Source organism: Dromiciops gliroides, chromosome 2 (assembly GCF_019393635.1).
Source record: "Dromiciops gliroides isolate mDroGli1 chromosome 2, mDroGli1.pri, whole genome shotgun sequence".
Taxonomy (NCBI): Eukaryota; Metazoa; Chordata; class Mammalia; order Microbiotheria; family Microbiotheriidae; genus Dromiciops; species Dromiciops gliroides.
In genome coordinates this window covers 558,757,954-558,785,037 of record NC_057862.1, presented here as the reverse complement: position 1 = coordinate 558,785,037, position 27,084 = coordinate 558,757,954, and the positions used below count along the sequence as shown (strand labels likewise).

The window sequence follows — 27,084 nt, the reverse complement described above, 5'->3', positions numbered from 1 at the left end:
GCAGGCTCAGCTTCAGAGGCACAACAATCATATTTTTTTTTAAAAAAGCAAAAAATTGATGGGTGTGGCTGAAGCTTGTTGAACTATTTATTCCACCTTCGGATCTGCAAAAAGTTGGGGAAGTGCTTTAACTTCTCCCTCTCCTCCCTCTGACTGCAGATGACAGAGAGTTACTTCCAAACATCTCTTTTTAAGCAACTCCTAATTCCTGATGTTTTTCAGGTAAAAATATACCTAACTTGGGGCAGCTAGGTGGCGCAGTGGATGGAGCACTGGCCCTGAATTCAGGAGTACCTGAGTTCAAATCCAACCTCAGACACTTAACACTTATTAGCTGTGTGACCCTGGGCAAGTCACAACCCCAATTGCCCAGCAAAAAATTTTTTTAAAAACTATAGCTAACTTGTATGTATTCATATCTATTATTAATTGGTTATAGAGGGGCTGTATCAGAAAAGGCTAGTAAATGATGTCACATGGGAGTTGGGACTATTAAAGTTTAAACTGGCCAACTAGCTATCAGAATGGATACACCTAAAAAGTAAGGGAGATAAGCCTATTAGGTGTGGCTGCTGCCTGATGGGTGCCAAAGGACAGAGATAACTCCAGAAGCCAGGACCACCACCCCTCACTGGAGCTTTCCCCACCCCCAAAGGGAACTTTCCATAGTCAGGTGGTCACCCCATCCATCCCCCCCACCATTCATCCTCTATACAAGCTTTTGCTTTTCTTCTGTTGGATAAGCAAGATGTATCTAAGATTTTGACTTCCCTCTTGATTGCTTTCTCTAAGTACCCAAATAAAAGACTATTTTATTCTAATTGGATTGTGTGTGAGTATAATTTTTTTTTTGGAAGGGAAATGAGGGTTAAGTGACTTGCCCAGGGTCACACAGCTAGTAAGTGTCAAGTGTCTGAGGCTGGACTTGAACACAGGTCCTCCTGAATCCAGGGCCAGTGCTTTATTCACTGCACCACCTAGCTGCCCCACAGGAGTGTAATTCTTTTTTTCTTTCTTTTTTCTTTTTTTAGTGAGGCAATTGGGGTTAAGTGACTTGCCCAGGGTCACACAGCTAGTAAGTGTTAAGTGTCCAAGGCTGGATTTGAACTCAGGTACTCCTGACTCCAGGGCCGGTGCTCTATCCACTGCGCCACCTAGTTGCCCCCTGAGTGTAATTCTTTAAAGAGGAATACTTAAGGACCCTCACACCACCTATATCCCCCATGACAGATTATGATATGCAGAAATAAAGGACAAATCTCTAAATATCAGTCAATAAGCATTTATTAAATGCTTACTATGTTCCATGAGCTGTGTTAAGCACCAGTGATACAAAGGCAAAAGACAGTACTTGATAGAAGGAATTTTCTCCCCCCTCCCTCAACCCTCAGCTAAAATAATGAGATAATCTTATAGTTGTGATTTTTATTATTAAGAACTCCAACTGCTAAGTAGCCAGAGATGATAGAGAATGGAGATTATTTGCCCTAAACTATGCAGAAGTCTTGAGTAAATAGACTAAGATGGTATCTCAAGTTTGGAGAAAAGCTGGAAGGGTTTCTCAGAGGCAGAGAACCTTACTCTTTGTTATTTTCTTGGGAGCTCGCGATGTGTTTCCTGTCCCTGTGAGGCACTAACTAACGAAGTAGAGGCATTCACTAAAAGATAATCAGGTCTGGCTAAGAGTGAAGTTGAAGCAGGCTGAGGGATGGTAAGAGAATGTACCCTAAGAGAGAAAGGAGTAGGTCTTCACCTTCAATTTATAAACTTTGCCAGACAGCTCTACCTGATGGTTCTATACAGATAACAAAAGTGAAGCGCTAGGAAGGAAATTAAGTCATAGCTACTAAGTGGACAGCGTGCTGGGCCCACAGTCAGGAAGACTCATATTACTGAGTTCAAATCTGGTCTCAGACACTTACTGGGTGTGTGACTTCACCCTGTTTGCCTCGGTTTCCTCATCTGTAAAATGAGCTGGAGAAGGAAATGGCAAACCACTCCAGTATCTTTGCCAAGAAAACCCCAAATGGGGTCATGAAAAGTTGCACACGGCTGAAACAACTGAACAGCATGAAAAATAAGGGGGCAAAGTCACTGGAGTTTGGATCTAAGTCCTCTAATATCAAATCGGGTCCTTTTGTCACTACACCACATTAAAATGAATCATCAAGAAACAATGACTATTAAGTGGAAACTTTATCTAACAGCTTAACTCTTGAATTAAGAGGCCTTTGTTCTGCATTAAAATAAGACAAATTAATACAAACAATGGGATTCTGCCGTCTTCCAACCATAGGTTAGCTAAAGATGCAAAAACCCAGATGTCAAGGTTTGGATACAGGTGTGTGAATGACTTCTGGAAGAAATAGAGCTAAGTTCCCCATTACTGTTGCAGGTACCATCACCCTCCCAATCATCCAGGCCTCTCACTTTAGACGTCGTGCTTGCCTCCTCCCTTTTTCATTCTACCACCTTCCCATATCCAATTAATTGCCAAGTTCTATCATTTCTATTTTCATAACATCTCTCGTCTGTGCCCCTTCTCTCCTCTGACACTGAGACCATGTCAGTCCAATCCCTAATCCCTGAACTATTGCAATAGCCGGCTGATTGGTCTCCCTGCCTCAAGTCTCTCCCAATTCTGATCCACCCTCCATTCATTTAAAAATTGATCTTCATACAGAGAATACCTGACAATGTTACCTTTTCCCTCCCCATTCAACAAATTCCAATGATTCCATTTTATCTCTAGAATCAAATCTTCTGCTTGTCTTTCTTTTCTTTCTTTCTTTCAGCTAGTTAAGTGTCAAGTGTCTGAGGCTGGATTTGAACTCAGGTCTGACTGAATCCAGGGCCAGTGCTTCATCTGCCGTGCCACCTACCTAGCTGCTCCAAGCAGGGACCTTTTTAGACTGCCTTTTATCCCCAGCCATTAGTACAGTGCTTGGTATAGTAGGTGCTTAATAAATGTGAGGGGTTTTTTTTACTTAATGTGTAATAAGTCTCCATCATGCAGACTGAAAGCAGTAGACCACTCTGAAGTTAAGGGGTACTTAGAGTTGTACAAAAAGTAAATGGATTTCTGACTGCTCCTTTTCACTCTTTCTTCATCCTTCTTAAACCCTGTGACTGTGGGTATTTCCTAAGGCTCTATTCTAGGCTTTCTCATTTCTCTGTTTCTATCTCTCAGGGATATCATTGGCTCCTATGGATTCAACTATCATTTCTATACAGATGACTTTAACATCTATATAGCCAGTCCTTGTCTCTCTTCTGAGTTTCACCTACATCTTCAGCTGCTTATTTGACATTTTGAACTGAATGTCCTATCGGCATCTTAAATTGAAAACCTTCCCCCTCTTCTGAATCTTCTTATTATTGAACAAAGAGATGAAGCTTTAGTAGTGAACCCAGACTACTGGGTATATTATAATCTCCCCAGTGACCCAGGTTGTTTACTACCAAAGCTTCATCCTTGACTTCTAACTCTTACCCCAAATATTCGTTCAGTTACTAAGTCTTGTTTCTACCTTTACCACATTCCCCCTTCTTCTACACCAGTCTGATTCTAGTCACCCTCCTTAGTCCTCTGTCTCTTCTCCAGGACCTTCTCCAGTCATACGAGGGATATTCTCCAACCAAACCTACCTTCTTCCTTTGCCTGGATTCCCCAGGCCATGCCTTAACTGGTTCCCGCTTATAGGGGGAGAGAGGAAGCCTGTGCCTCCAAGAAACAACTTCACTACCTCCCCTGAGAGAGGACCTTTGACAATCTAATCACATGCCTCCTTTCTCCAATCACTGAAACTCCACTTCAATTCATTCCTTAATGAATATACTCCCAAACCCTCCTACCCCCCTCATCCCAGTGATTCTGAACCCCCTAGTTGCTGCTGTGCAAATCCCATTCTCTATCCCCAGATGTCTGTTCCTTTACTCTCATCCTATCCAATCCTACCCTCTTGTTATCCCACTTTGGATCTAATCATCCCTTCTACTGTGTGCTCCCTGCAATGCCTACTCCATAATTAGTACATTTCAAGTTAAGTCAATGAGCTTTTATAAGGCATCTTCTATGTACCAGTCACTGTACTAAGGACTGGCGATTGAAAGGTAAAAACAGTTCCTGATCTCAATTTTCTCACAGTCTACTGGGGGAGACAACATGCAGACAACTACGTTCAAACAAGATGAGCACAGGGGAAATTGGCTGTAATGCAGAGGGAAGGCACTATTGTTAAGGAGGATCAGGAAGAGCTTCTTGTAGATAGTGGAATTTTAGCTTAGACTCCAAGGAAGTCAAGAAGTAGAGATGAGGAGGTGAGACAGCTGGTGAAAATGTGTGGAGTTACTCCTTTTGTCTTCTGATGACAGTGCATCCCTGTCCACCTTTTCCAGGACTATTTGTACTTTCGCTCATACCCTCTTTTTTGTTTTTCCTCACTCATACCCTCTTGCTTAACTGGTTTCCATTTCTCTTCAGCCTGTACTCCTGACTCTCTGGACTTTTTCCTACCATGCCACAGAAACCTCTTTATAATGGAAGCTCCCCACTCACTGGACTTCATACAATAGAATGCTGCCCACTGTTCCTTCCAAACTCTTTCTGTACTACCATCACTTAGCAACTACGCCTCCTTTTTGCTGGTCAAATTTATCACCAAGACCAGATTGTGATAGACATGATCTATTGACCCACAGGGCATTCTCATTCCTTCCTCAATAACTTTAGTGCTTAGTGCCTAGCTCATAGTCTTTTTTTTCCATCCCCAACTCTTCCCCTCTTACTAAAGGATTCAATCTGCATATTGATACTCCCTTAAATACCCCAGTTTCCCAATTTTTTAAAATTTATTTTTGTTGTGAGGCAATTGGGGTTAAGTGACTTGCCTAGGGTCACACAGCTAGTAATTGTCAAGTGTCTAAGGTTGGATTTGAACTCAGGTCCTCCTGACTCCAGGGTTGGTGCTCTATCCACTGTGCCACCTAGCTGCCTGATCATAATCTTTTAGCATTCCATTTTCCCTTCTGCCTTCTAAATCTATGTTTTATCCTTACTATGACTTCCAATCCTTTCACCCATCAGTTTTTCCCCAGGCTATCACCTCTATATTGGCTACACTCCTCTCCCTTATCTTGACTGCTCAATGGCCCTTTTTTTTTTTTTTTTTTGGTGAGGCAATTGGGGTTAAGTGACTTGCCCAGGGTCACACAGCTAGTAAGTGTCAAGTGTCTGAGGCTGGATTTGAACTCAGGTCCTCCTAAATCCAAGGCCAGTGCTTTATCCACTGTGCCACCTAGCTGCCCCTGACCCTTACTTCTTGTATTCTGTTCTTCATGTACCCATTTTCCCTCCATCACCCTAAATTCCCATGCTCTGAGCTACCGAGTCACCACATTAAAGCAGAAGGAGTGAAATGGCATGACAGTAGACCATGTATATATTTTACTATCCTTGGCATAGTTTTGATTGAGAAACACTGGTCTAGAGAGAAGGCTCCCTGACATCTCGCATAACTAGAGTATGGAACATTCTAGTTCCTGATAGAAAGTCATGGATAATGAGATCAGCCCCTAGAACCTAATCAGAGAAGGAAGCAGAACACTTGAGAGAAACCCATGATGATCTCCTTTCTAATTATTTTCTTTTCAGACACACCGCCCCCACCCCCCACCCTTCACCATGAGTTAGGTCCCTTACCTGACATATGCAAGGATGGCTAAATTGCTACAAATCCTGGAAGCTGTAGTTTTTCCTTAGCCCAGGGAAAGAAAGAACTATCATAGAATGGGAGCATGGAATTTTCTGCTACAAAGGCAGTTTGTAATTGTTCTGCAAGAGGCATAAAGAATCTCCAAGGGGTACAGAGAGGGACAACCACAGTAGTAGCAAGCAACAGGGCCAGTTGGAGAATGCTTTGAAGAATTCCTAAGCTTTGTACTGGCTGGAACCTTTTCCTTTCCATCTCACTTTTTTACCTATTATGAAAATCTAGCAGAGAGTGAGTGAGCTATGCCTGTCTTAAGAAACTACCTTAACAATGGTAAATCCACTGTCTGGTTCCCACCGCCCCTCCCCCCCCCCTTTTTATTACCACTTGTGTACAGATGATCTTGTTTACTACTAAGTGTTTCCTTCTTTTTAATTTGTTTTGTGGTTATATTTTAGGGTTTTTTTCCTCGATAAAGTAATTTTAATTGCATCTTGGATTAGTATCTTTGATAGTATGTGGATGAGGGCAAAAGTCAATATAATTGACTACAAGAATTTAAGTAGCAGAAAGGCTCTGTGTTCTGATAGCCAAAAATTGCCTGGGGACTCGGAGCTTTTAAAAGTTTTATTAATAATTTGTGTTTTTAAACTTTCTAACAGAGCCCTATTCAGTAGGGTTGAACAAAAACCTTATCAACTTCACAATATTTCAAAGATTCAGTGGAATTTTTAGCTTAGACTCCAAGGAAGGAAAGAGATGAGATGAGGAGGGACAGAAGTTTAGGCTGCTCTCTTTTTTTTCATCTCCTCAAGTTCTATATCCCAAAATAATGTCGAGGTCTAAAAAACCCATCACCAAGACTGAGGTGTGTGGACTTCCTATGGCAAATTTATGGATCAACATGGGTGAGAGCTACAGAAGATCTCAAGGCACAGAAGAGGATTGATCTGAATCCTTAGGAGGAGTATTCACATCTAGGAAATCATAAATTCAGCAGCATGCTACAGATTAGGACAAATAGAAGTTGTACAGGAAAAGCTGGATCTTGTATATTTGTTTTGTTGTTTTGTTTTGGGGGGGGGTCCAGGCAATTGGAGTTAAGTGACTTGCCTGGGGTCACACAGCTAGTAAGTGTTAATTGTCTGAGGCTGGGTTTGAACTCAGGTCCTCCTGAATCCAGGGCCAGTGCTCTATCCACTGCGCCACCTAGCTGCCCCTCCATTGCGTATTTGTTTTCAAAAGCAAATTAGTGGGAATACTATTTGGCCACATAATGCCAGCTAACACTACTTAGCACATTTTGGAAAAAATGTTTTAAAACATGGCAGAAGAAATCATTCTCAGAGCATTTATTACTTAAAAAGGAAAAAAATAAGCATTTATTACTATGTTTTAGGCACTGTGCTAAATGCTTTACAAACATTATCTCATTTGATCCTAATAACAACTCCAGGAAGTAGGTGATATTGTTATCCTCATTTTATAGTTAAGAAAACTGAGGTAAATAGGGTTAAATGACTCCACCAGGGTCACACAACTAATAAGTATCTGGGGCTAGATTTGAACTCAGGTCTTCCTGACTCCATCCATTGCACCACATAAACTGCCACAGGTGGGATTAAGTGATACTAAACTATCACTATATACACAGTTTTTATAAAGCATTCTAGGAAGTGGGGGAAAGTCATTATTTGGTGTTGTTTTGTCAAAACATATCAGAATGGATTCAGGAGGACCTGAGTTCAAATCCAGCCTCAAACACTTGACACTTACTATCTGTGTGACCCTGGGCAAGTCACTTAACCCTCATTGCCCCGCAAAAAACAAACAAATAAACAAAACATATCAGAATGCCATGAGTTCCTTTTGATTTTCTTATAAATAGTCCTTGCTTAGCACAACTGAACATAATCTATTATATTAAGTTTCAGGCTTGAGGTATCATGTTAAAATCAGAACTGATGGTTTTATTTTATAACTGCCAGACTAATTTCACATTTCATAGCATCTGTTTGTCCTTGTTTCCCTTCAAAGGAACTTACCTGGGATTTAACAAAATATATTTTTTTTGCTGAAGCAGTTGAAGCTTTCATATGTAATCTGAACAAAGGAAACAGTACCACAATGGGTAAAGTATCAAGTTGTTTCCTTGTTATAAATTCTGAATTTTTGCAACTGTGGAAAGGAATCTGGGTCAGTACTGTTTACTCAGAAAGAGCACATGGTGTTTTGTTTCAATGAACAGGAAAATGTTTTATGATGAAGTGTGGTCAAAGCATGTAATTTTTTCCAACTAAGCCATAAAAAGGAATTACACAATATAAGACAACAAATGAAAAGTAGCATGAATCATCTCTAATACAGAGAAAACCTGCAGTGGAGACAAAAACGAGTTTCTTTTCCTGTTAAAAGTAAAAGCCAATGGAATGAAACTGATATCAATAGCACTGTATCCAATAATTCAGAATAAAAGTGAGAGTATAGAGCAGAATTTAAAAGGTTTTAATGTTTATATTTATGCATACTTCAGAGAAGATCAGTGCTTTCACTGATAAAAAAACCAAACAAACCCTGCTCTTCCGATTTTCCCTTCTAATCCCCATCCCTTCCTTCCTTCTTTCCCTCTGCCCTTCCCTGTTGCTGCTGCCACCTCCACCTCAGTCAGTCTTGGTGATGAGATCTTGGGCTTCCAAGTTATTGCAGGACAAAGAACTTGAGGGGATTTTTTTAAAGAGAGAGGGAGAGGGAGAGGAGGAGACAGGAGACCAGAGACTGGAGAGAAAAGAAGCTTTTCCCAGAGTCCAATCACCCATCTCTTCAGCAGTTTACCAGCCTGAACAAAGAAGAGAACAGTATGCCAGGAAGACCTCCAGCAGATACACCTCCCCCCCCCTCCAATTAGATCATCAATGCCTTCTTCCCAGAAAGAGAAGACCAGGTAAAATTTCTGTGGATACATGAGAACTCTCACTTCTGACCAATCAAAGATAATGAGAAAAGCAAAGATGTGAATGGACCAGAACCACTCATCAACTGGAGCAATACTTTTGCACACACATTCTCTTTAAAATTGACACTTGCTAATTATTATGCTGGAATTCATAGCCAGCTCATGTTACAGGTTCAAAGAGATGAATGTATTGCAAAGTTGTTCAGTCATTTTTTAGTCTTGTCTAATTCTTCATGACCCCATCGGGATTTTCTTGGCAAAGATACTGTAATGGTTTGCCATTTCCTTCTCCAGCTCATTTTATAGATGAAGAAACTGAGGCAAAGAGGGTTAAGTGACTTGTCCAGGTTCACATGGCTAGTAAATGTCTGAGACTGGATTTGAACTCAAGAAAATGAGTCTTCCTGACTCTAGGCCTGGCATGCAATCCACCACACCACCTCGGTGCCCAATTGCAAAGTTAGCCTCCTGGTTAACCTTCCTAGCTCCTCATCTATACTGCTAATTCTTCAGAAATGAGAAATCTGGCACTGATAGCATATCCTGAGGTGGGTTTGTACACACTTGAAAAAAGCCAAGAGCATCTGCCCTGCCAAAGTCAGCGTAATTGAGACTTCCCTGAATCAGGCTGTGTCATGCTAAATATTGTATGAGTTCATTCATTTTCCTATCTGCCCTGGACAGGCTTTTTCCTGACTCCTTGCTTATTTACATGAGAAGACTGATCTAGGTGTTCTTGGGATCCTTCGCTGATCTATCCTGAATCAGAACACCTGCTGAAAAAGAGGGTGGGGTAAGGAGGTAGTCACCTGGAGTAAAGTAGATGCAAATTGCCAGGGACTTTCTTACGAGGGAATGAAACTGGGGGCAGCTAGGTGGCGCAGTGGATAAAGCACTGGTCCTAGATTCAGGAGGACCTGAGTTCAAATGTGACCTCATACACTTGACACTTACTAGCTGTGTGACCCTGGGCAAGTCACTTAACCCTCATTGCCCCACCGAACAAAAAAAAGAAAATAAAAAAAGAAATGAGGGAATGAACCAAGCTTACTGCTCAAATGCTGTAATATAAGAATTGTATAAAAAGGAAGAATTGTCCTATTGTGATTTGTTCAAGAGGTACTTCTTGACTTGCATACTTAAGGTTTTAATCCACAGTTGTGCCTTACTGTTCCATTAAAAGTATATTCTTTGGGGCAGCTAGGTGGCGCAGTGGATAGAGCACCAGCCCTGGATTCAGGAGTACCTGAGTTCAAATCCGGCCTCAGACACTTAACATTTACTAGCTGTGTGACCCTGGGCAAGTCACTTAACCCTAAATGCCTCACCAAAAAAAAAAAGTGTATTCTTTGATCCATCAATAAATACTTATGATTAAAACCAAAGAAAACCCCCTCCCCTTTCTTCAAGAAACATTATTTTTTAACCATTGAAGTTAAATATAGCCCAAGATTTGTAGTTCCAGTTTATTTAACTTTTAAAAGATGTAAAATGTCAACTCTAGAACATTGTGTAGTAAAAAGAGCATGGAGTTCAAGTTTCAACTCCATCATTTACTACCTACTTGTCTTTGGATGAGCTGTTTAACCTACCATGGGCCTCAGATTCCTAAATCTGTAAAATGAGGAATTTGGACTAAGTGACCTATAAGGTCCTTTCAAAGTCTACAGAGCTCTAATTCCAGCACTTCCCCCTAAGATTTCAGCTGAATATCTTAGCAATACTTTTCTGGCTGTACCTTAGAAGTCAATTTGATCTTCTCCAGAAACAAGCTAAGTGGAATCTTCCCAACCCCATTTACCCCTCATTCTTTTCTCAGATTGCATATAGAGACTCTAAGAACATAGACGTTCTTTGTCCTTCATCACAATTGCCAAACATTAACCATAAGGATGATGGAGCTTTTTAAAAAAGACTGTTCTCAGGAAATGATCTTCCTGACCTTATCATGACCTTTGCTGAGCCAAAAAAAAAAAATGGAAAGCTACAATATGGATGTTTCTTCAAAGAACCTTTGGTAATAGAATTCTTCCATTCCCATTTAAACTCTTCATCAAAAGAGAGGGAAACTTAAAACTTCTTTGTTCTGTCAGTTAAAGCCAGGTGTAATTTATTTTACCATAAGTAAGTTGTTTAATATTCCATTAGATTGAATAAATGAATGGAAAATTGGAGCTTGAGATGTTAATTGTTTATTAAAAGGATATTTGAAGATGTTATCTCCCCTGATCAATCTCCATCCGAAGTACTTTATTCAGTTCTAGGAGTCCTAGTTTGGGGAGGACACTGATAAACTGAATGGCATCGATAAGGTGATAATGAAGATGGTAAAAGGTCTTGAGATCATTCCATATGAAAATCATTTGAAAGCATATTTGGCCTGGAGAAGAAAAAAAATGAGGAATATGAGCTAGCTATCTTCAAGTGCTTAAAAGACATAGCCGAGAGAACCCTGGACCTGTAGTCAGGAAGACTTGAGTTCAAATGTAGCCTCAGACATTTGTTAGCTGTGTAACAGTGCAAGTCACTAAACCTGTTGGCTACAGTTTCTTTATCTGCAAAATCGGGATAAGAAGAGCAACTATGTCTCAGGGCTGCTGGGAGAATAAAATTAGATTGAATGTATAAAATGCTTTGTAAACCTTAAAGCACTAGTATAAATGTCAGCTATGATGATGATGAGGAAGAGGAGGAAAAAATGTGTTCTACTTGGTTCCAGAAGGCAAAGCTTCACTTTGATAATCTTACCAAGAAGAAACTGATTTCTAACAACAAGCCTCCGGCAAATAGCTTTTGAGATAAGGTTAAGAGACCAGGAGACTTGTCACATTAGTATGAATTCATTCTATAATTCACCTTCAGTCTCTTCTGTGAGGCTGCTTCCTCAATCACACCCTCTTATTTTCCATCTCTGATCCACCGGCTTTTTTTCTAGATTTAGTTGGTTAGATAGAACCAAACAAGTCAGATTTCTCCTATTTTTGAAAAGAAAGAAAGGAAAGAAACCCTTCAATTGACCCAATCCTCTCCTTATCTCCCCTCTGGGGCAGCTAGGTGGCACAGTGGATAGAGTACTGGCCCTGGAATCAAGAAGACCAGAGTTCAAACTTCAATCTTCAAGTGAAAGTATTCTCTCCAAAATTATCAGTGCTCTCTAAATCTCCGAATCTAATGGCCTTTTCTCAGTCTTCATCCTTCTTGCGCTCTCTTGAGGCCTTTGATATTGACCACCCTCTGCTTCTGAACACTCTCTTCCTTAGGTTTTCATGATACTGTTTTCTCTTGGTTCTCTTTCCCTTAGCCTGGTCACTTCTTCTCGATACTCCTTTGCATGGATGATGATCCTTGTTCAGCGCCCATATGAGACTCATAAATGGTTTGAGTCCTCGCCACTTTCTCCCTGGGGCTTGTCAAATACAAGTCTTTAGGATTAACCGCATAAAAAGAGACACGACTTAGGTGCAACTTGCAGTTTGGAATGTTGCCCATTTTGCTTCTGATGGGTCTATAGACATAAAAAACAAGCAAACAAAAAACCAAAAAACCTGCACGGATAAGTACACGGCTGGCTCTGCTGGTTTTGCGACTCTGGGCTCTCAGAGCCTTTCTGAACTTCAGTTTCGTCCTGTGTAAAATGACGGGGTGTGGCTACGTGATCTCTAGGGTTCCTCCCAGCTCTAGCGCTTATCAGCTTCTCTCGGGTCATACCTTTTGGTTCTCCCCCGAACACTGACGGGGTTGGGTTGCATCTTGGCGCCCTCCAGCCCCCACTTCTATCACGTTTCGCTACCTTAGGAAGTGTACTAATTCTCTGGAATGTCTAGGTCCAGGGTGGGTCTAGGAAAGCCCACGACTCCTGGACTGGTAGGGTGTGGGGGATGTGATTACTTGAAAAACCAGCGGAGCTTGCCTCGATTCTCAAGAGCAAACCCAGAGAAGCCGGAGCTCCCTAGGCCCCGCCCCGCAGAGGGCGCTTCACTGTTGCCTAGCAACCACAGGATGAGACCGGAAACCATTTCTCTCTTACTTCCTCCTCTCATTCGCCCGTCTCCGCCTCAGACTCCTTTTCTCCCGCCCCCGCCGGAAGTGTGAACTTTCACTTCCGGCGGGGACGCTCGGGCCGGTGGTGTGGGCCCGGGACAGGCGAGTGACGAGATGACCACGCTCCGGGCTTTCACCTGTGACGATCTGTTCCGTTTCAACAACATGTGAGTGTGGCGCAGGAACGAGGGCGGCATTCGGGGCTCTTCCCCTCGCGGATCTCACTGTCTTCCCGTCCCGGGCGGGAGCCGGAGCCGAAGCTGGGGCGAGCCCTTTCCCCCCCTGCCCTGAGCCGGGGGAAAGCAGGTGTCCCCTCGCTGGTTTCGCATATAGGGAACTGAGGCACCGGGCGAATCCGGTGAATCAGCCCCGGCCCCCTCGTCGTATTGTAAGGGGTGGGGAGCTCTGCCAGAGGGAACGGAGGTGCTGAGCGGTGAGTCAGGCAGTGCCCCTGGGTAGTCGGGGATGGTTCGTGCCCTACCGGGGTCCTGAGAGAAACCCCTCTCCTCCTCGGCCTGGAGAGACGGGATTCTTCGGGAGGTCCGGAAGCACATCACCAGAACTGAAGCAGGACATCATTCATTCATGGCAACACCTGGGCGAGGTAAAGCTAGTGATGCAATCAATGCCCCACTTTTAATAGCTTAGTGACGGTAGGCGTTGACTAAGCGCCTACTGTGGACCAGGCCGTGCTAAGGGCTGGGGGTGCAGAGAAAGGCGGAAGAGAGTCCTTGCCCCCTGATGAGTTAATAATCTAAGGGGGGGGGGCGACAATTTATAAACAACAGCGCGCCAACAAACTATATACAGGGAAAATGAAATAATCAAGAGCATCAGGAAAAGCTTCTTGTACACAGAAGCTGAGTTTTTAGACGGTGCTTAAGGAAAGCGAGGAGGCAGATGGATGAGGAACAGCCGATGAACATGCCCGGGGTTGGAAGTGTCTTGTGCCAGCATTGGATGGAGGGGGTGAGGGAGGTGGAAGGAAACTGAAAGGTCGGAAGGGCTTTAAAGGCCAAACAGAATTGTATATTGGATCTTGGAGGTGAGTAGGAGCCGCTGTAGTTTATTGAATAGGGGGAGTGATGTCAAATCTGAGCTTCAGGAAAATCCCTTTGACAGCTGAGTGGAGGCTGGACTAAATCAACCAGGCTGTTGGAGTAATCCATTTGTGAGGTGATGAGGGCCTGGACCAGGATGGTAGCAGCGTCAGAGGATAGAAGGGGGACTAAATCGAGAGATGTTATGAAGTCTAAATCGATAGAACTTGGCAACAGATTAGATATGTAGAACGAGTCAAGGATGACAGCTCACAATTAGATAGCACCTTAAGGCTTAGAAAGGGTTTTACTTTATTTTACTCTGTATGTATTTTGAATGAACCTAATGATTTACATGTTTCCCATAATAGAATGTAAGACTCTTGAAAGAAGTTGCTTTTTTTCTTTGTATCCCTAGCACTTAGAACAGTGCCTAGCACATAGTAAGTGATGCTTGTTGATTGAATCCCCACAACAGCCCCATAAGGTAGGACAAATAAGGATTATTATTTCAGTTTTACAGATGAGTAGTTAAGTGATACATGGTCAAAGGGACATTTTAGGAGGATTAATTTTTCAGCAACATGTAAAATGTGTTAAAGTAAAAAGAAATCAGAGGGGAAAAGATTTATTAGAAAACGTACATTATCATGTGAAATAATGGTATGGACCAGAGTGGTAGTGGGAATGGAAAGGAAATGAGTGGATTAAGTAGACATTAACGAGAAAGAATCAACAGAACTTTATGACTGATTACAAATGGAGGGATAGAAAGGGAGGACTGAAAAATTGCTCCAAGTTTTTTTTTTTTAATGATGGGAGAATGATAAAAATTGTGAAGTAAGAGAGAAGGTTTGGAAGAAAATCTTGGTTCACTTAAAACAACAGAGATTGAGGTGATGCAGAGCAGTCTGGGAAATTCATTTGGAAGTTGATGTGCAAGTTGAGCTTTTGAGAGAGGTCAGAACTGCAGGTATATATGTGAGAATTAGTCACATAGGAATGATTAGTCAAAACAGTGAAAGTGGGTAAATTCTTCAAAGCAGAAAGTGTAGATGGCAAATTTCACAAAGTTAATAACTGATGCTTGAGAAATACTACTTTTGTGTAGTGAAAGGAAAAAAGAGAAACCTGAGAAGGAAACCAAAAAGGAGCCAATAAAAAGAGGATAGGAAACAGGATGATATGTATTTTGACAAGGGAAGCCAAGCTATCTCCAGTGCCTGGAAATCAGACTGTACTCCAATTGACATTTCTAAAACATAGGTATGACCCATGTTATTTCCCTGCTCAAGAAATTCTAGTGGCCTCTAGCATAAAAGACAGGCTATTGATACAGTCCCTAATTTCATTCAAAGCACAGCTCAGTTGCCATCTCCTTTGGTATTCCCTTTATGATCCCCCTAGTTTTAGTGTTCTCATTCCTCACCAAAATTAATATGCCTTTATTATTTATGTACTTATTTGTGTACATGTCATTTCCCCTCAGCAGAATGTAAACTTCTTGAGGATAGTGATTGGTTTTTGTCTTACCTAGTATACAGGGACTTGCTTGTAGTAGGTGTTTAATAAATGTTTAAATTGAATTGAAGACAGAAATTTAAAGGAAGGATGAATCAGCGGCATCATGTGCTGCAGAAAGATCCAAGATTATCTTTTTCCTTGAAGTACATGTTTCATCTCATCTCCTTGTTTAATAATTTGCCACCATTTAGAAGAATGAAAGTCTTTGATGTAAAATTGTGAACAAAGAGCGATCTTATTTTCAGTTTACTAATGGCTTAATAGTGTCCTAATAACAATGTTCCTTTTTAGGTTGTTTCTGCCTACATTCTTTGTTCCAGATTGGATTCATTATGTTTTTCCTTGTGATATTTTAGTGTCAGTATATTTAGATAGCTATTAATTGCAAACATTTTAAAATTTTAATATATATTTTTGATTTCCTTTCAGTAATCTGGATCCACTAACAGAAACTGTATCCTTTAAAAACTAATGGTTTGGGCAGCCACATAGACAATTTGGAAGATTATCCCCACCTAATATACTGTCTGTGAGACAGCTTTTTTTTTTTTTTTTTGCTATATGCCACTGATTTTTGCTTCTTTGTACCACTAGAGGGGGAAATTTCTACCACTGCTTCCTCTGGGAAACATTTTATAAACATTTATAATATGTAATTCATACATACACACACATAAAGACATATGTCCATGCATGCATGTGTGCATTAGAGGCAGCATAGTATAGTAGCTAAAGTTTTGGTCTTATAGTCAGAAGACTGCCGGCAGTTAGTAGGAGTTACCATTGTCTTTATGGCTCAGATAATTCCTTGGGATTCAGCTAAATTCTCCACTCATTTGGGAGTATATCTATATATCCATGAACTTGTTTCACATTTTCCCAAGTGCTTAGAAGAAATTTAAATAAGGAATGAGCAGCTGTCATTATCCTTCAACACAGGGAAGCATAGAACTGTTAAATGACTCATGTAGGGTTTTAACTAGAACTTTTGATTCCCTGGTGAGAGCTGTATTTTAGATTTTTTTCCAGGTTATTTCTTTGAAATCTTGTTGATTTAATTTAAGACAATAAAATTTATAACAAATGCATTTTAAATTATTTTAGAAATATATAATATTGACCTGGAATGGTTAACAATATTAGTAGTATATTGTGCTCAGCAGAAAGTATACAGATACCCAGACAATAAAGAGATGATTCAGAATAGAAAGTGAAAAAACTCCCTAGCTCAATATTTTAAAGGAGGCATTTTTTTTGGTGGCAGGTTTCATGTTCTACAACAGTTATTGGTTACATTTCATACTCCTTAACATAATTGCAGTATGGGATACCATTTTATTTACAGTATCTAGCTCACTGGCCCGAGTATTTCATAGTTGCAGAGGCACCTGGTGGCGAGCTCATGGGTTACAGTAAGTATACACTGATAATGTTTTCTTTTTGGGAATCAGATAAGATAAGGATAAAGTTATTTATTACATTGTAAAGTCAGAGGCATTAACTGAAAATATTGTAGCTATGATAATGTTTTAACAGAGTAAGTAACTGTTAACATGGATAAACTCCAAAAGTTTTATGAGCTTAAACATTTTTCATCGGTTTTCTTCGGGAAAAAGATATGCTATCACAGTTCTTAAACCACTGCTATGATTTTGTTACTAAATGCAACTTTTGTTGGCAGTTATGGGTAAAGCAGAGGGCTCAGTAGCCAGAGAAGAGTGGCATGGTCATGTCACAGCCCTATCAGTTGCTCCTGAATTTCGACGCCTTGGTTTAGCTGCTAAATTAATGGAACTACTGGAGGAGATTTCAGAAAGGTGAGATTTTACTTTTCAGATGCATTTAATTATAGATACACTTCAGCAATCTAAGATGAATTGAAATATAACCAAATTAAGAACTACTATTTCTCTTTCCTTCATTCCTTGCACCTAAAGCAAGGAGAAGATGCTTAGGAAGAAAGGGAAGAACAGTTATTGAAGGAATAACAGTTTTATGTGGAAAAGGTACCGTACCCTAAGGAAGTCAAAGACAGACACTAAGATATATATCAAAACATTCATTTTGGGGCAAAGTAAGTGCCCATTGACACTAAGGCATGGCTGAAGAAACTGGTATTTGTATATCATGTGCTTTCATTGTGCAGTATGAAGTCACAAATATGAGCAATTCAGAGAGGAATGGAAAGATTTATGTGCACTGATGCAGAGAGAAATAAGGAGAATCAAAAGAACAATATATGCAGTAACTGTGATAATGTTAATGAAAAGATCACTTAAAAAAGGCAAACCAAATAAGGTACTAGGGAACTGAAAGACATACCACTGTTCTCATGGCAGAATCTACTAGGATAGATTATAGTCTATCAGATATTTTTGCTTATTTTTATCATCTGTAGTCAAATGATATTTTTGCTTTTTTTTTTTCCTTTGTCACAAGGGAGGAGTTAATGCAGGTGTTAGGGTGGGAGAGTTTTCAGAAATGACTGTGATGTGAAGATAAAATTTTTAAAAATTCAATTTTATTTTTGTTGATGTCTTTTGGTTTTTCTATTATTCATTTCCAAATAATCCCTTCCCAACATGAACCATCCTTTGTAACAAACATTAAAAAAAGAAAGCACTTCATCCAAACTAACCAATATATTAGCTATTCATGATAGTATATATAATATTCCAGTCCCAGTTTCCTTCCTTTGTAAAGAAAGCAAAGTGCATTATACCAATGTTTACTTGGGTAATGATTGACATTAAAATGTATTTTTGGAAAAATAATAAAAAATTCAAATCCATCATGAAATGAAAGGTGAAGGGGGAAGAAGGGACCCTGGGTGCTCGGATTCCCATTTTACAGTTGAGGAAATGAAGGCAGGTAAAGGTTGAGTGATTTGCCCAGCGTCACACAGGAATAAGTCTCTGTGATCAGATTTGAACTCAGGTGTTACTGACTGCAAGGCCAGTGTGCTATTCATTGAGCCTACCTAGCTGCCTCTAAAGTATAAGTGACCCCAGAAATGTTTTGAGCCACAATGGGATGAAGAGAAAACTAGATTGATCAGAAGGGACAGGATGGGGAGTAGCTAGAGAAGGTTGCTGACATATAAGTTATAGAATCTCATATTGAGAATTAAAGTTCTCACCGGCTTAAGATTTAAATAGTACTTTGAATTACAATAATTGAAGACATTAAAGAAAAGAGATTTAGTAGTACTCATTAATTTATTTAGATCATGTTACATTTGTCGATGAAACTTGAAAACCTTGATGAGACATGTAAAAATCTTTTAGAGTGATGTTTTGTAAGAGTCATTAGCCTGGCAGTTCTGAGACACAAATTCTAGTTCCAACCCTGCCACTAACTAGTGAGAATGACTTTCAATAAGTCATTTAAACTCTGGTCTTAATCTCCCCTATCTATGTTCTTGGACTAGGAAGATTGCTTACGATCATCTCTAGACTCTTAACATATTTATTATGCCTATTTGAATTACTTTGATATTTTGAGAGATCCAGAAATTCATCAGTACCATTACATCCTCAACTAATTCAGTAACCCATGAGTTGCTATTGTCAAGAAAAATACATTACTTTGTGGCTGTCTTTTTGCTGATGAACCTTTCTATAATTAACCAGCAGGTTCTTTGGTTACAGACATTAGTCTGTTGCCAACTTCATATTTTAGAATTTTTGAGCTTAGTAGGATGGACCTCCCAGGGCTTTTACTTGACTGGTATAGTTCTTGAGAACCCAGTTACACACATTCCAGCTACAGTAAGGCAGCTAAATAGAACTATTTAAAGTTAGTGACATTAGCTTTAGTTTAAAATATATTGTTATTAACATCTAAAAGGTATATTTTGTGCTTCATAAATGTACATTTTCTTGTTATGATCATTTTTTTCAAAGTTTAACTAGATAAATCCCCAAGAATTAAAATAATAAAGGTTATTTTTGAAAATCAGTAAGTAGCCACTTTAAGGAAATGACAGTTGTTTTAACTTTTTAGTGGGCATTCTAAGATTGTATTTTGACTTCTCAAGAATTGGGTAGCATGATGGAGTGGATAGAGAAAGCTGGCTTTGAAGCCAGGAAGACTCGGCTGACATCGAGCTTTGTGATCCTTATTATCTCACTGCTCTAGGCATTTGCCTACTACATTCTTACTACATTCTTGCAGAGAAGGTGCCAGTCTGCATTGGTAGAGGAAGTTTCCTCCCCCAGAGCTTACCTACATCAGTGAAGTCACAGATCCAATCCTAGTCCCTAAATTTAATATTTATGTAAGATAGTCCCATCTCTTTTCTACGAAATGCCTAGTGGAATGCCCCAAGTCTTATGAAAATGTATATTAATGTATATATTATCTATTATTTGATATACCTATCTTCAAAATGGGGATATTTTTTGCACTAGGATTGTTGTGAGAATTGAATGAAATACATGAGCAAAAGTCCTTTGTAACTTTTAAGGGCCATATAAAGATAAATTGATATTAATAATATTAATCACGTTATTTCTTTGTGCTGGTGTTCAAACTAAGGTAAAAACAAAAATGTGAGTTTTTTATACTTTTACTGTGTCCATGAAAACTTTGTGTATCACATAATTTTTTTATTTTTTTATTTTTTTGGTAAAGAAAGGGTGGATTTTTTGTTGATCTCTTTGTAAGAGTGTCAAATCAAGTTGCAGTCAACATGTATAAGCAACTGGGCTACAGTGTGTATAGAACAGTAATAGAATACTATTCTGCAAGCAATGGAGAGCCTGATGAAGATGCTTATGGTAAGTACCATGATTTTGGACATAAATAGGAATGAATCACCATAGTTTAGTAGTAGTAGTATCAATATTAGTATTTAGTATCAATATTTCTGTTCTCTGCATGTTCAAATAGTTATCAAAATCATTCTTTAAGAATCCTTTTGCAGGACGTTATTGAACTTCGTTTTAAACTTCAGCTACAGTAATTGTTATTTTTTTGTACCTTTGTTTTTGGTATTGGCACCAAGATTTCTCTCTTTTTAACTGAATGTTAAATATCTTTCATATAGTTGTTCCTTTTACTGTGAGTCTGTTGTAAGAGTTTGTATATTATGGGTCCAATCCTAGAGTTGGAGTTCGCTAACTATTTAGGCTGTCTTCTGGAAAGTAATAAGGTGCTAATATAGTTGGGTTAAATGACCATTTCTATTATATGATTATAATTTTAAACCATTATTATGCATACTAGATATCTTAAATGATCTTGAATTTTTTTCTGAAATGTTTGCATTTATTTTTACTTATCAACAGATATGAGAAAAGCACTCTCCAGGGACACAGAAAAAAAATCCATTATACCATTACCTCATCCTGTGAGACCTGAAGACATTGAATAACTTTAGGCAGTGGTTCTTAGGCAAAGAATGCTAAAGATCATCTTTTATGGACAACAATATTTTCATTGAAAATTGACTCAAAATCAGTTTCAGAGCTGTGTATACAGGCACATCTTGAAGATCCTTTAGGAGAAAAATAATCACTTCATGTCTTGAAGATTTGAGTAAGAAAATACTTTCTATATGAACTTCTTAATTTAAACCCCTAAGTCCCAGTCTAATAGCACATTAAAGAAAGTTCTTCACTATATTTCATATGCAATTAAAAAGGCAGCTAGGCCAAAAGGAAACGACATTCCATTATCATGGTTCACAGTATTAGGTAAGTACTAGGGAAATATTGGCTTCATTTCTCTTATTAATTCTGTGCCTGAGAATCACTGCTGCCTCTATTTTTTGATCTTCATATTGAATAGTTAAATGAAGCTTTAAAAGCAGTTGTGAAAAACTCAAATGTATAAAGTTAAAATGTATAATAAAACACAAATTCACTATGTGAATGTTGTTTTCTATAAATCTGTGTTTACTTCTGATTGTAGTCTTACCAAATAAACTTTGGCTAATTTGAAAACAAATCTTAAGAGTTGAAAATAGCAGTTATAGGTCCATTTCATGTAGCCCATTTGGGGTATGTGCATCTTCTTATGTCTATCTGACATGACATATATAAAGTGTGTGACTCTACATACACACTGGGAAGAGGAATTCCTGGCCTTTCTTGCTGAAACACTTCTAGTTAATTGTCTTCTCTAGACCTTGTTTCTGTAACTGTGTCCACCATCATTCTTGGCTGTTTTCTTACCTTATCCATATTGTGTTTAGTGGAAAAAGTGTGCCAATCTTAGGCTTAATGAAAGTGAGCAGCATTTTATTTTTACCCTAATTTCCCTACTGGTTTAAAGATATCTTAGAATGATCCAGTCAGTATGTAAAAGAAAGTTTTGGGAAATTGTATGGGGCGAAGGAGCTGTGTAAAGAAGCTCTCTTAGTGTGGTTACATTGGAGAGAGCTGGATTCGAAAGGGAGGACCTGACTGCAAATCCCAGTCCTTTTTTTTTTTTTTTTTGCGGGGCAATGGGGGTTAAGTGACTTGCCCAGGGTCACACAACTAGTAAGTGTCAAGTGTCTGAGGCCGGATTTGAACTCAGGTCCTCCTGAATCTAGGGCCGGTTCTTTATCCACTGCGCCACCTAGCCGTCCCCAAATCCCAGTCCAACCCATGAAAAGTAGTGTGATAGTCAACAAGTTATTTCATCTCTCAGCCTAAGTTGCCTTATCTGTAAAATGGATCATATGACCTCTAAGGTCCCTACCAGCAGCGCTAATATTCTGTGATCTCATGATCCTTCATACATTTCACTGGGTTTTGAGCATAATTGTTATCTAGTTATTTAATCTTGGGTCATCTAGGGACCTAAATAAATACGTAATTTTTTTTTTTAACACAGCTCATGAAAATCGAATTGTTCATTTTATAATTTTTTTTCCAGTAGAGAACTTTACTTTGAAAAGTATTACTTAGGGGGCAGCTAGGTGGCGCAGTGGATAAAGCACTGGCCCTGGATTCAGGAGGAAACTGAGTTCAAATCTGGCCTCAGACACTTGACACACTAGCTGTGTGACCCTGGGCAAGTCATTCAATCCTCATTGCCCCCCCCCCCCCCCAAAAAAAGTATTACTTAGCTGTACAGCCAAAATGATGAAACAGAATAATTACTTTGCCAAATGTTTTATATTTCTAAAATCCAGCACTTGAAATTTAACTCTCATACCAAAACTGAAATGTTTTTGAAGGGCCTGAATCTGTTTCACCTCCATATGGATAGACATGCTGTTTTGAATTAAACTAATATTTACATAGTACTTTACACTGAGCAAAGTGCTTTACACATCATCTAAAAGAACAGTTCTGTTTTTGTTGTTCATTCATTTTTTCAGTCACCTGACTAACCCATTTGGGGTTTTCTTGGCAAAGATACTGAAGTAGTTTGTCATTTCCTTCTATAGCTCATTTTATAGATGAGGAAACTGAGGCAAATAGGGTTGTGATTTACCCAGGGTCACACAGCAAGTGTCTTAGGTATGGTGTGTAAAATTATATGTGGTCGCTCTATAATTGTCCCAAGTTTAGGGAACGTGGCTGGAGTTTATCATATATTTGTTACTTAGAAATTAGAGGCTACTGTGCCAGTTTGGGGGCATTAAGCATTTATTAAAGCATATTAAGTATCAGTAAAGATAGAGCACATGGCCCTGAAAGTTAGGAAAGACTAGCTTGGATCTAGTGGAGAGAATCATCCGCATCCTGCCTCCTTGAGCATTCCAGGCCAAGAGAGCCAGTCATTGTGTAAGCTTGCTGCAGGCAAGGATAGCCCACACTGCTCAATGCTAATTGGCTAGCATCATTCAAATCTATTGGTTTACTGGATTTGAGGGTGGTTGGGCTGATGTCAGAGTACTGAGCCCCGGGAGGGGAAAAAGCCTTCAGTTAGATGTATTTTTTTTTATTGAATAGAATTTTATTTTCTAAAATATATGTAAAAACAAATTTTAACGTCAATTTTTTTAAAAAATTGTGTTCCAACTTCTCTTCCTCCTCCATTCCCACCCCCCACCCACTAGAACTTAAGCATTTCAAAATAAGTTATACATGAGTAGTCATGGAAAACATTCCCACATTAGCTAGGTTGTGAGAGAAAACAGTCAAAAAACTCCCAAAACTTCAGACTGAGGAATTGTCAAAGAGAAAGAAAAAATTTAAAAAAATGTGTTTCCAGGGGCAGCTAGGTGGCACAGTGGACAGAGCACTGGCCCTGGAACCAGGAGCACCCGAGCCCAAATCTGGCCTCAGACACCCAACACCCACCAGCCGTGTGACCCCGGGCAAGCCACCCAAACCCAATTGCCTCACCAAAAAAAAAAATGTGTTTCCATCTATTTTCAGATACTATCACTTCTTTCTCTGTGGTTGCCATTTTCATAAGTCCTTCAGGATTATATTGGACCATTGCCTTGCTGAAAATAACCACATGCTTCCCAGCAGATCATCTTACACTATTGCTGTTATTTTGTATACAGTACATTTCACTCTGTTTCAGTTCATGTAGGTCTTTTCAGGTTTTTCTGATAGTATCCTGTTCATCATAACCTAAATAAAGTACCTTAAACTTGACAAAGAATTTTCTTCATATTAGCCCAAGCAAAGTCATCATAACTATTTCCCTCCATCCTATTCCCTTCCCATGATATTTACTCTATTTTCCATCTTCTTTTAAACTATTCCTCCTCAAAAGTGTTTTTTTTTGTTTGTTTTTTGTTTTGTGGGGCAATGGGCGCCAAGTGACTTGCCCAGGGTCACACAGCTGGTAAGTGTCAAGTGTCTGTGGCCAGATTTGAACTCAGGTACTCCTGAATCCAGGGCTGGTGCTATTTATCCACTGCACCACCTAGCTGCCCCCTCAAAAGTGTTTTACTTCTGACTGTCCCCTCCCCTCCTCTGCACTCCCTTTTTTTTTTACCCTTCCTTCCTTATCCTCTTCCCCTCATACTTTCCTGTAGGGTTAAATAGATTACTCCTCCCAACTGGGTGTGAATGTTATTCCCTCCATGAGCCAACTCCGATGAGTTTAAGGTCTTTGAGCTAATTCTATATTCCAAATTTTCTTCCTCCCTCTCTCCTCAACCCTCCCTATGAAATCAAGCAATTCAATATGCCATACTTGTGCCGTTATGCAGAACATCTTTACCTTCCTCGAAAGTATTTTGCTTTTTCCTGCTTTCTCCCCCAATCTGCCCTTCCCTCCTTCCCCTCTCCCTCCCCCTTATCTCCCTCCCCTCCCTCAGGGCAAAAATATATTACTATACCCACTTGAGTATGTATGTTAGTCCTTCTTTGAGTCAATTCTGATGATATTAAGGTTCCCTCATTCCCCAATTCCTCCCCCCCCTTCCCCTCCCCTCCATAAGCTTTTTTCTTGTTTCCTTCATGTGAACAACCTCTCCCCAGACCATCTCTCCCCTTCCCCCTCCCCCAGTCTATTTCTCCTACACCTCAACCCTATTTTAAGGATGTCATTATGGGTTAGTTAGGTGGCACAGTGGACAATGCACCAGCCCTGGACCCAGGAGGCCCCAAGCCCAAATCTGGCCCCAGACATAAGACACCCCACACAGAACTAAACATAACATCCCTTCGTATTCAGTTCAGACCTGTGTCCTCTGTTAATTCCTTACTGAGATAGTTCTTATGAGTTTGAGTCAAATTTTCTATTCAGTTCAGGTCTTTTCATAACAAATGCCTGAAAGTCTTCTTTCTCATTGAAATTCCATGTTTGCCTCTGAAAGATGATGCTTAGTTTTGCTGGGTACGTGATTTTTGGCTGTAGTCCCAGTTCCTTTGCCCTCTGGAATATCATTCCATGCCCTCCGGTCCTTTAATGTAGAAGCTGCTAGATCTTGCTTTATCCTTATTGGAGCTCCACAGTATTTAAATTCCTTTTTTCTAGCTGCTTGCAATATTTTCTCCTTGACCTGGGAGTTCTGGAATTTGGCTATAATATTTCTGGAGGTTTTCCTTTTGGGATCTCTTTCAGGAGGTGATCAGTAGATTCTTTCAATTTCTATTTTAGCTTCTGCTTCTAGAATATCCAGGCAAGTTTCCCTCACAATCTCTTGGAGGATGGTGTCTAAGCTCTTGTTTTGGTCATGGTTTTCAGGTAGTCCAATGATTTTCAAATTATCTCTCCTGGATTTATTTTCTAGGTCAGCTGTTTTTCCAAGGAGATATTTCACATTGCCCTCTATTTTTTTATTCAATTGGATTTGCTTTACTGTGTCTTGGTTTCTCATAAGGTCACTAGCTTCCGTTTGTTCAATCCTAATTCTTAGGCAATTATTTTCAGCAGACAGTTTTTTAATCTCCTTTTCCATTTGGCTTTTCAAACTGTTGACTTTTTTCTCATGACTCTCCTGCATCGCTCTCATTTCTCTTTCCATTCCTTCCTCTCTTTCTCTACATCTTCATTCTATCTCTCCTACTTTCTCTTCAAAGTCCCTTTTGAGAGTTTTCATGGCCTGAGACCAGTTCATATTTTTCTTGGAAGCTGGATGTTGGAGCTTTGACCCTATTATTATCTTCTTCTGAGGATGTATTGTGGTCTACCTTTCCCCCAAAGAAGTTTTCGATGGTCTTCTGCTTTCTCTGCCTACTCATCCTGGCTTACTGTTTCTTGGCTTTTTACTCCTTAAAGTGTAGCGCTGCTTCCAGGACACACTGTTGGTGCTACAGCATGGCCCAGGGGGTGATTGGGCTTCTTCTCAGCCTGCCTGGCTTGTGAGTAATCACAGCCGCTTTCTCTTTGACCCGGAAACAGAAGTCTGATTGAACTCTGATTCTTTATGGTCGGAAGCTTGGTGTGCTTTTACCCCTCCCCCACTGGGCCACCACCGCTCAATTCAGCCCACTGGTTCAGACCCAGGGCACTTTGCCCCAACTCCAGTAGATACTGCCTCCACTTCACCCCGGCCTACCACTGAACCCCCTCACCAGTCCGTGGTCAGAGCCTCAGAAACTGCTGTTGCTGAAGACTCTGACATGCGCTGGAAGCAGTGTCCCTGGCTAGGTCCAGACCGCAAGCTAAGGTGTTCATCCTGTTCAGTAGGTGATCAGAATTGCCCTTTTTCGGGGGTGGCTAGGTGGCACAGTGGATAAAGCACTGGCCCTAGATTCAGGAGTACCTGAGTTCAAATCCAGCCTCAGACACTTGACACTTCCTAGCTGTGTGACCCTGGGCAAGTCACTTAACCCCCATTGCCCCACAAAAAAAAAAAAAGAGAATTGCCCTCTTTTGCGGAGAAACAGTCTCACTCTGTTCTTATGTGCATTAGGCTGTTCTGGGTTTTGATTTTTACCACATTATTTGGGCGTGAATGGACAGGTTTATCTGGAGCTTGTGGGAGTCACAGCCTCTCCTCTGACATTTTGGCTCCGCCTCTCCTAGATGTGGTTTTAATCTCTATTCACAGTCCAAGGTCCAACCACATTTCCTTTCCTGACTCTGGGCTGGCCCCAAGAAAGATCTGGCCAGGCTCTCTGGGTCTCATAGAACCCTAAAACACCCTATTATTAATAATTTTCTCACAGAGGCCAGATTTGAACTAAGATAAGTCTTCTTGGCCCAAGGCCTGGTACTCTATCCATTGTAAAACCTAACTGTGCCACAATTCTGTGAGATGGAAATATTTTCCTTATTTTTCTAGCTAAGGCTCAGAGGAATTGTATGACTGGCTTTACTATGCCACACTACCCCATTCTCCAAGTCCCATATAAAATTTTCTTACCTTACTTGAATATTGTTTCTCTGACTAAATATCATGCAGGTTTTGGGACTGAAAAACACTAACAACACTCGCTATGAGAGAAAACTGAGAAGAATCTAT

General features: G+C 40.0%; 1 protein-coding gene across 1 annotated transcript; it reads left to right on the top strand.

Annotated features, from left to right (window-relative positions):
* The first annotated feature begins 12,733 nt into the window (after positions 1–12,733).
* NAA20 (N-alpha-acetyltransferase 20, NatB catalytic subunit) lies at positions 12,734–21,142 on the top strand. Its single transcript, XM_043989640.1, has 6 exons — positions 12,734–12,872; positions 15,699–15,723; positions 16,591–16,681; positions 16,951–17,086; positions 19,905–20,050; positions 20,561–21,142. The coding sequence occupies exons 1-6, from the start codon at positions 12,820–12,822 to the stop codon at positions 20,644–20,646; spliced, it is 537 nt and encodes a 178-aa protein (XP_043845575.1). The 5' UTR covers positions 12,734–12,819; the 3' UTR covers positions 20,647–21,142.
* The last annotated feature ends 5,942 nt before the right edge of the window (positions 21,143–27,084 follow it).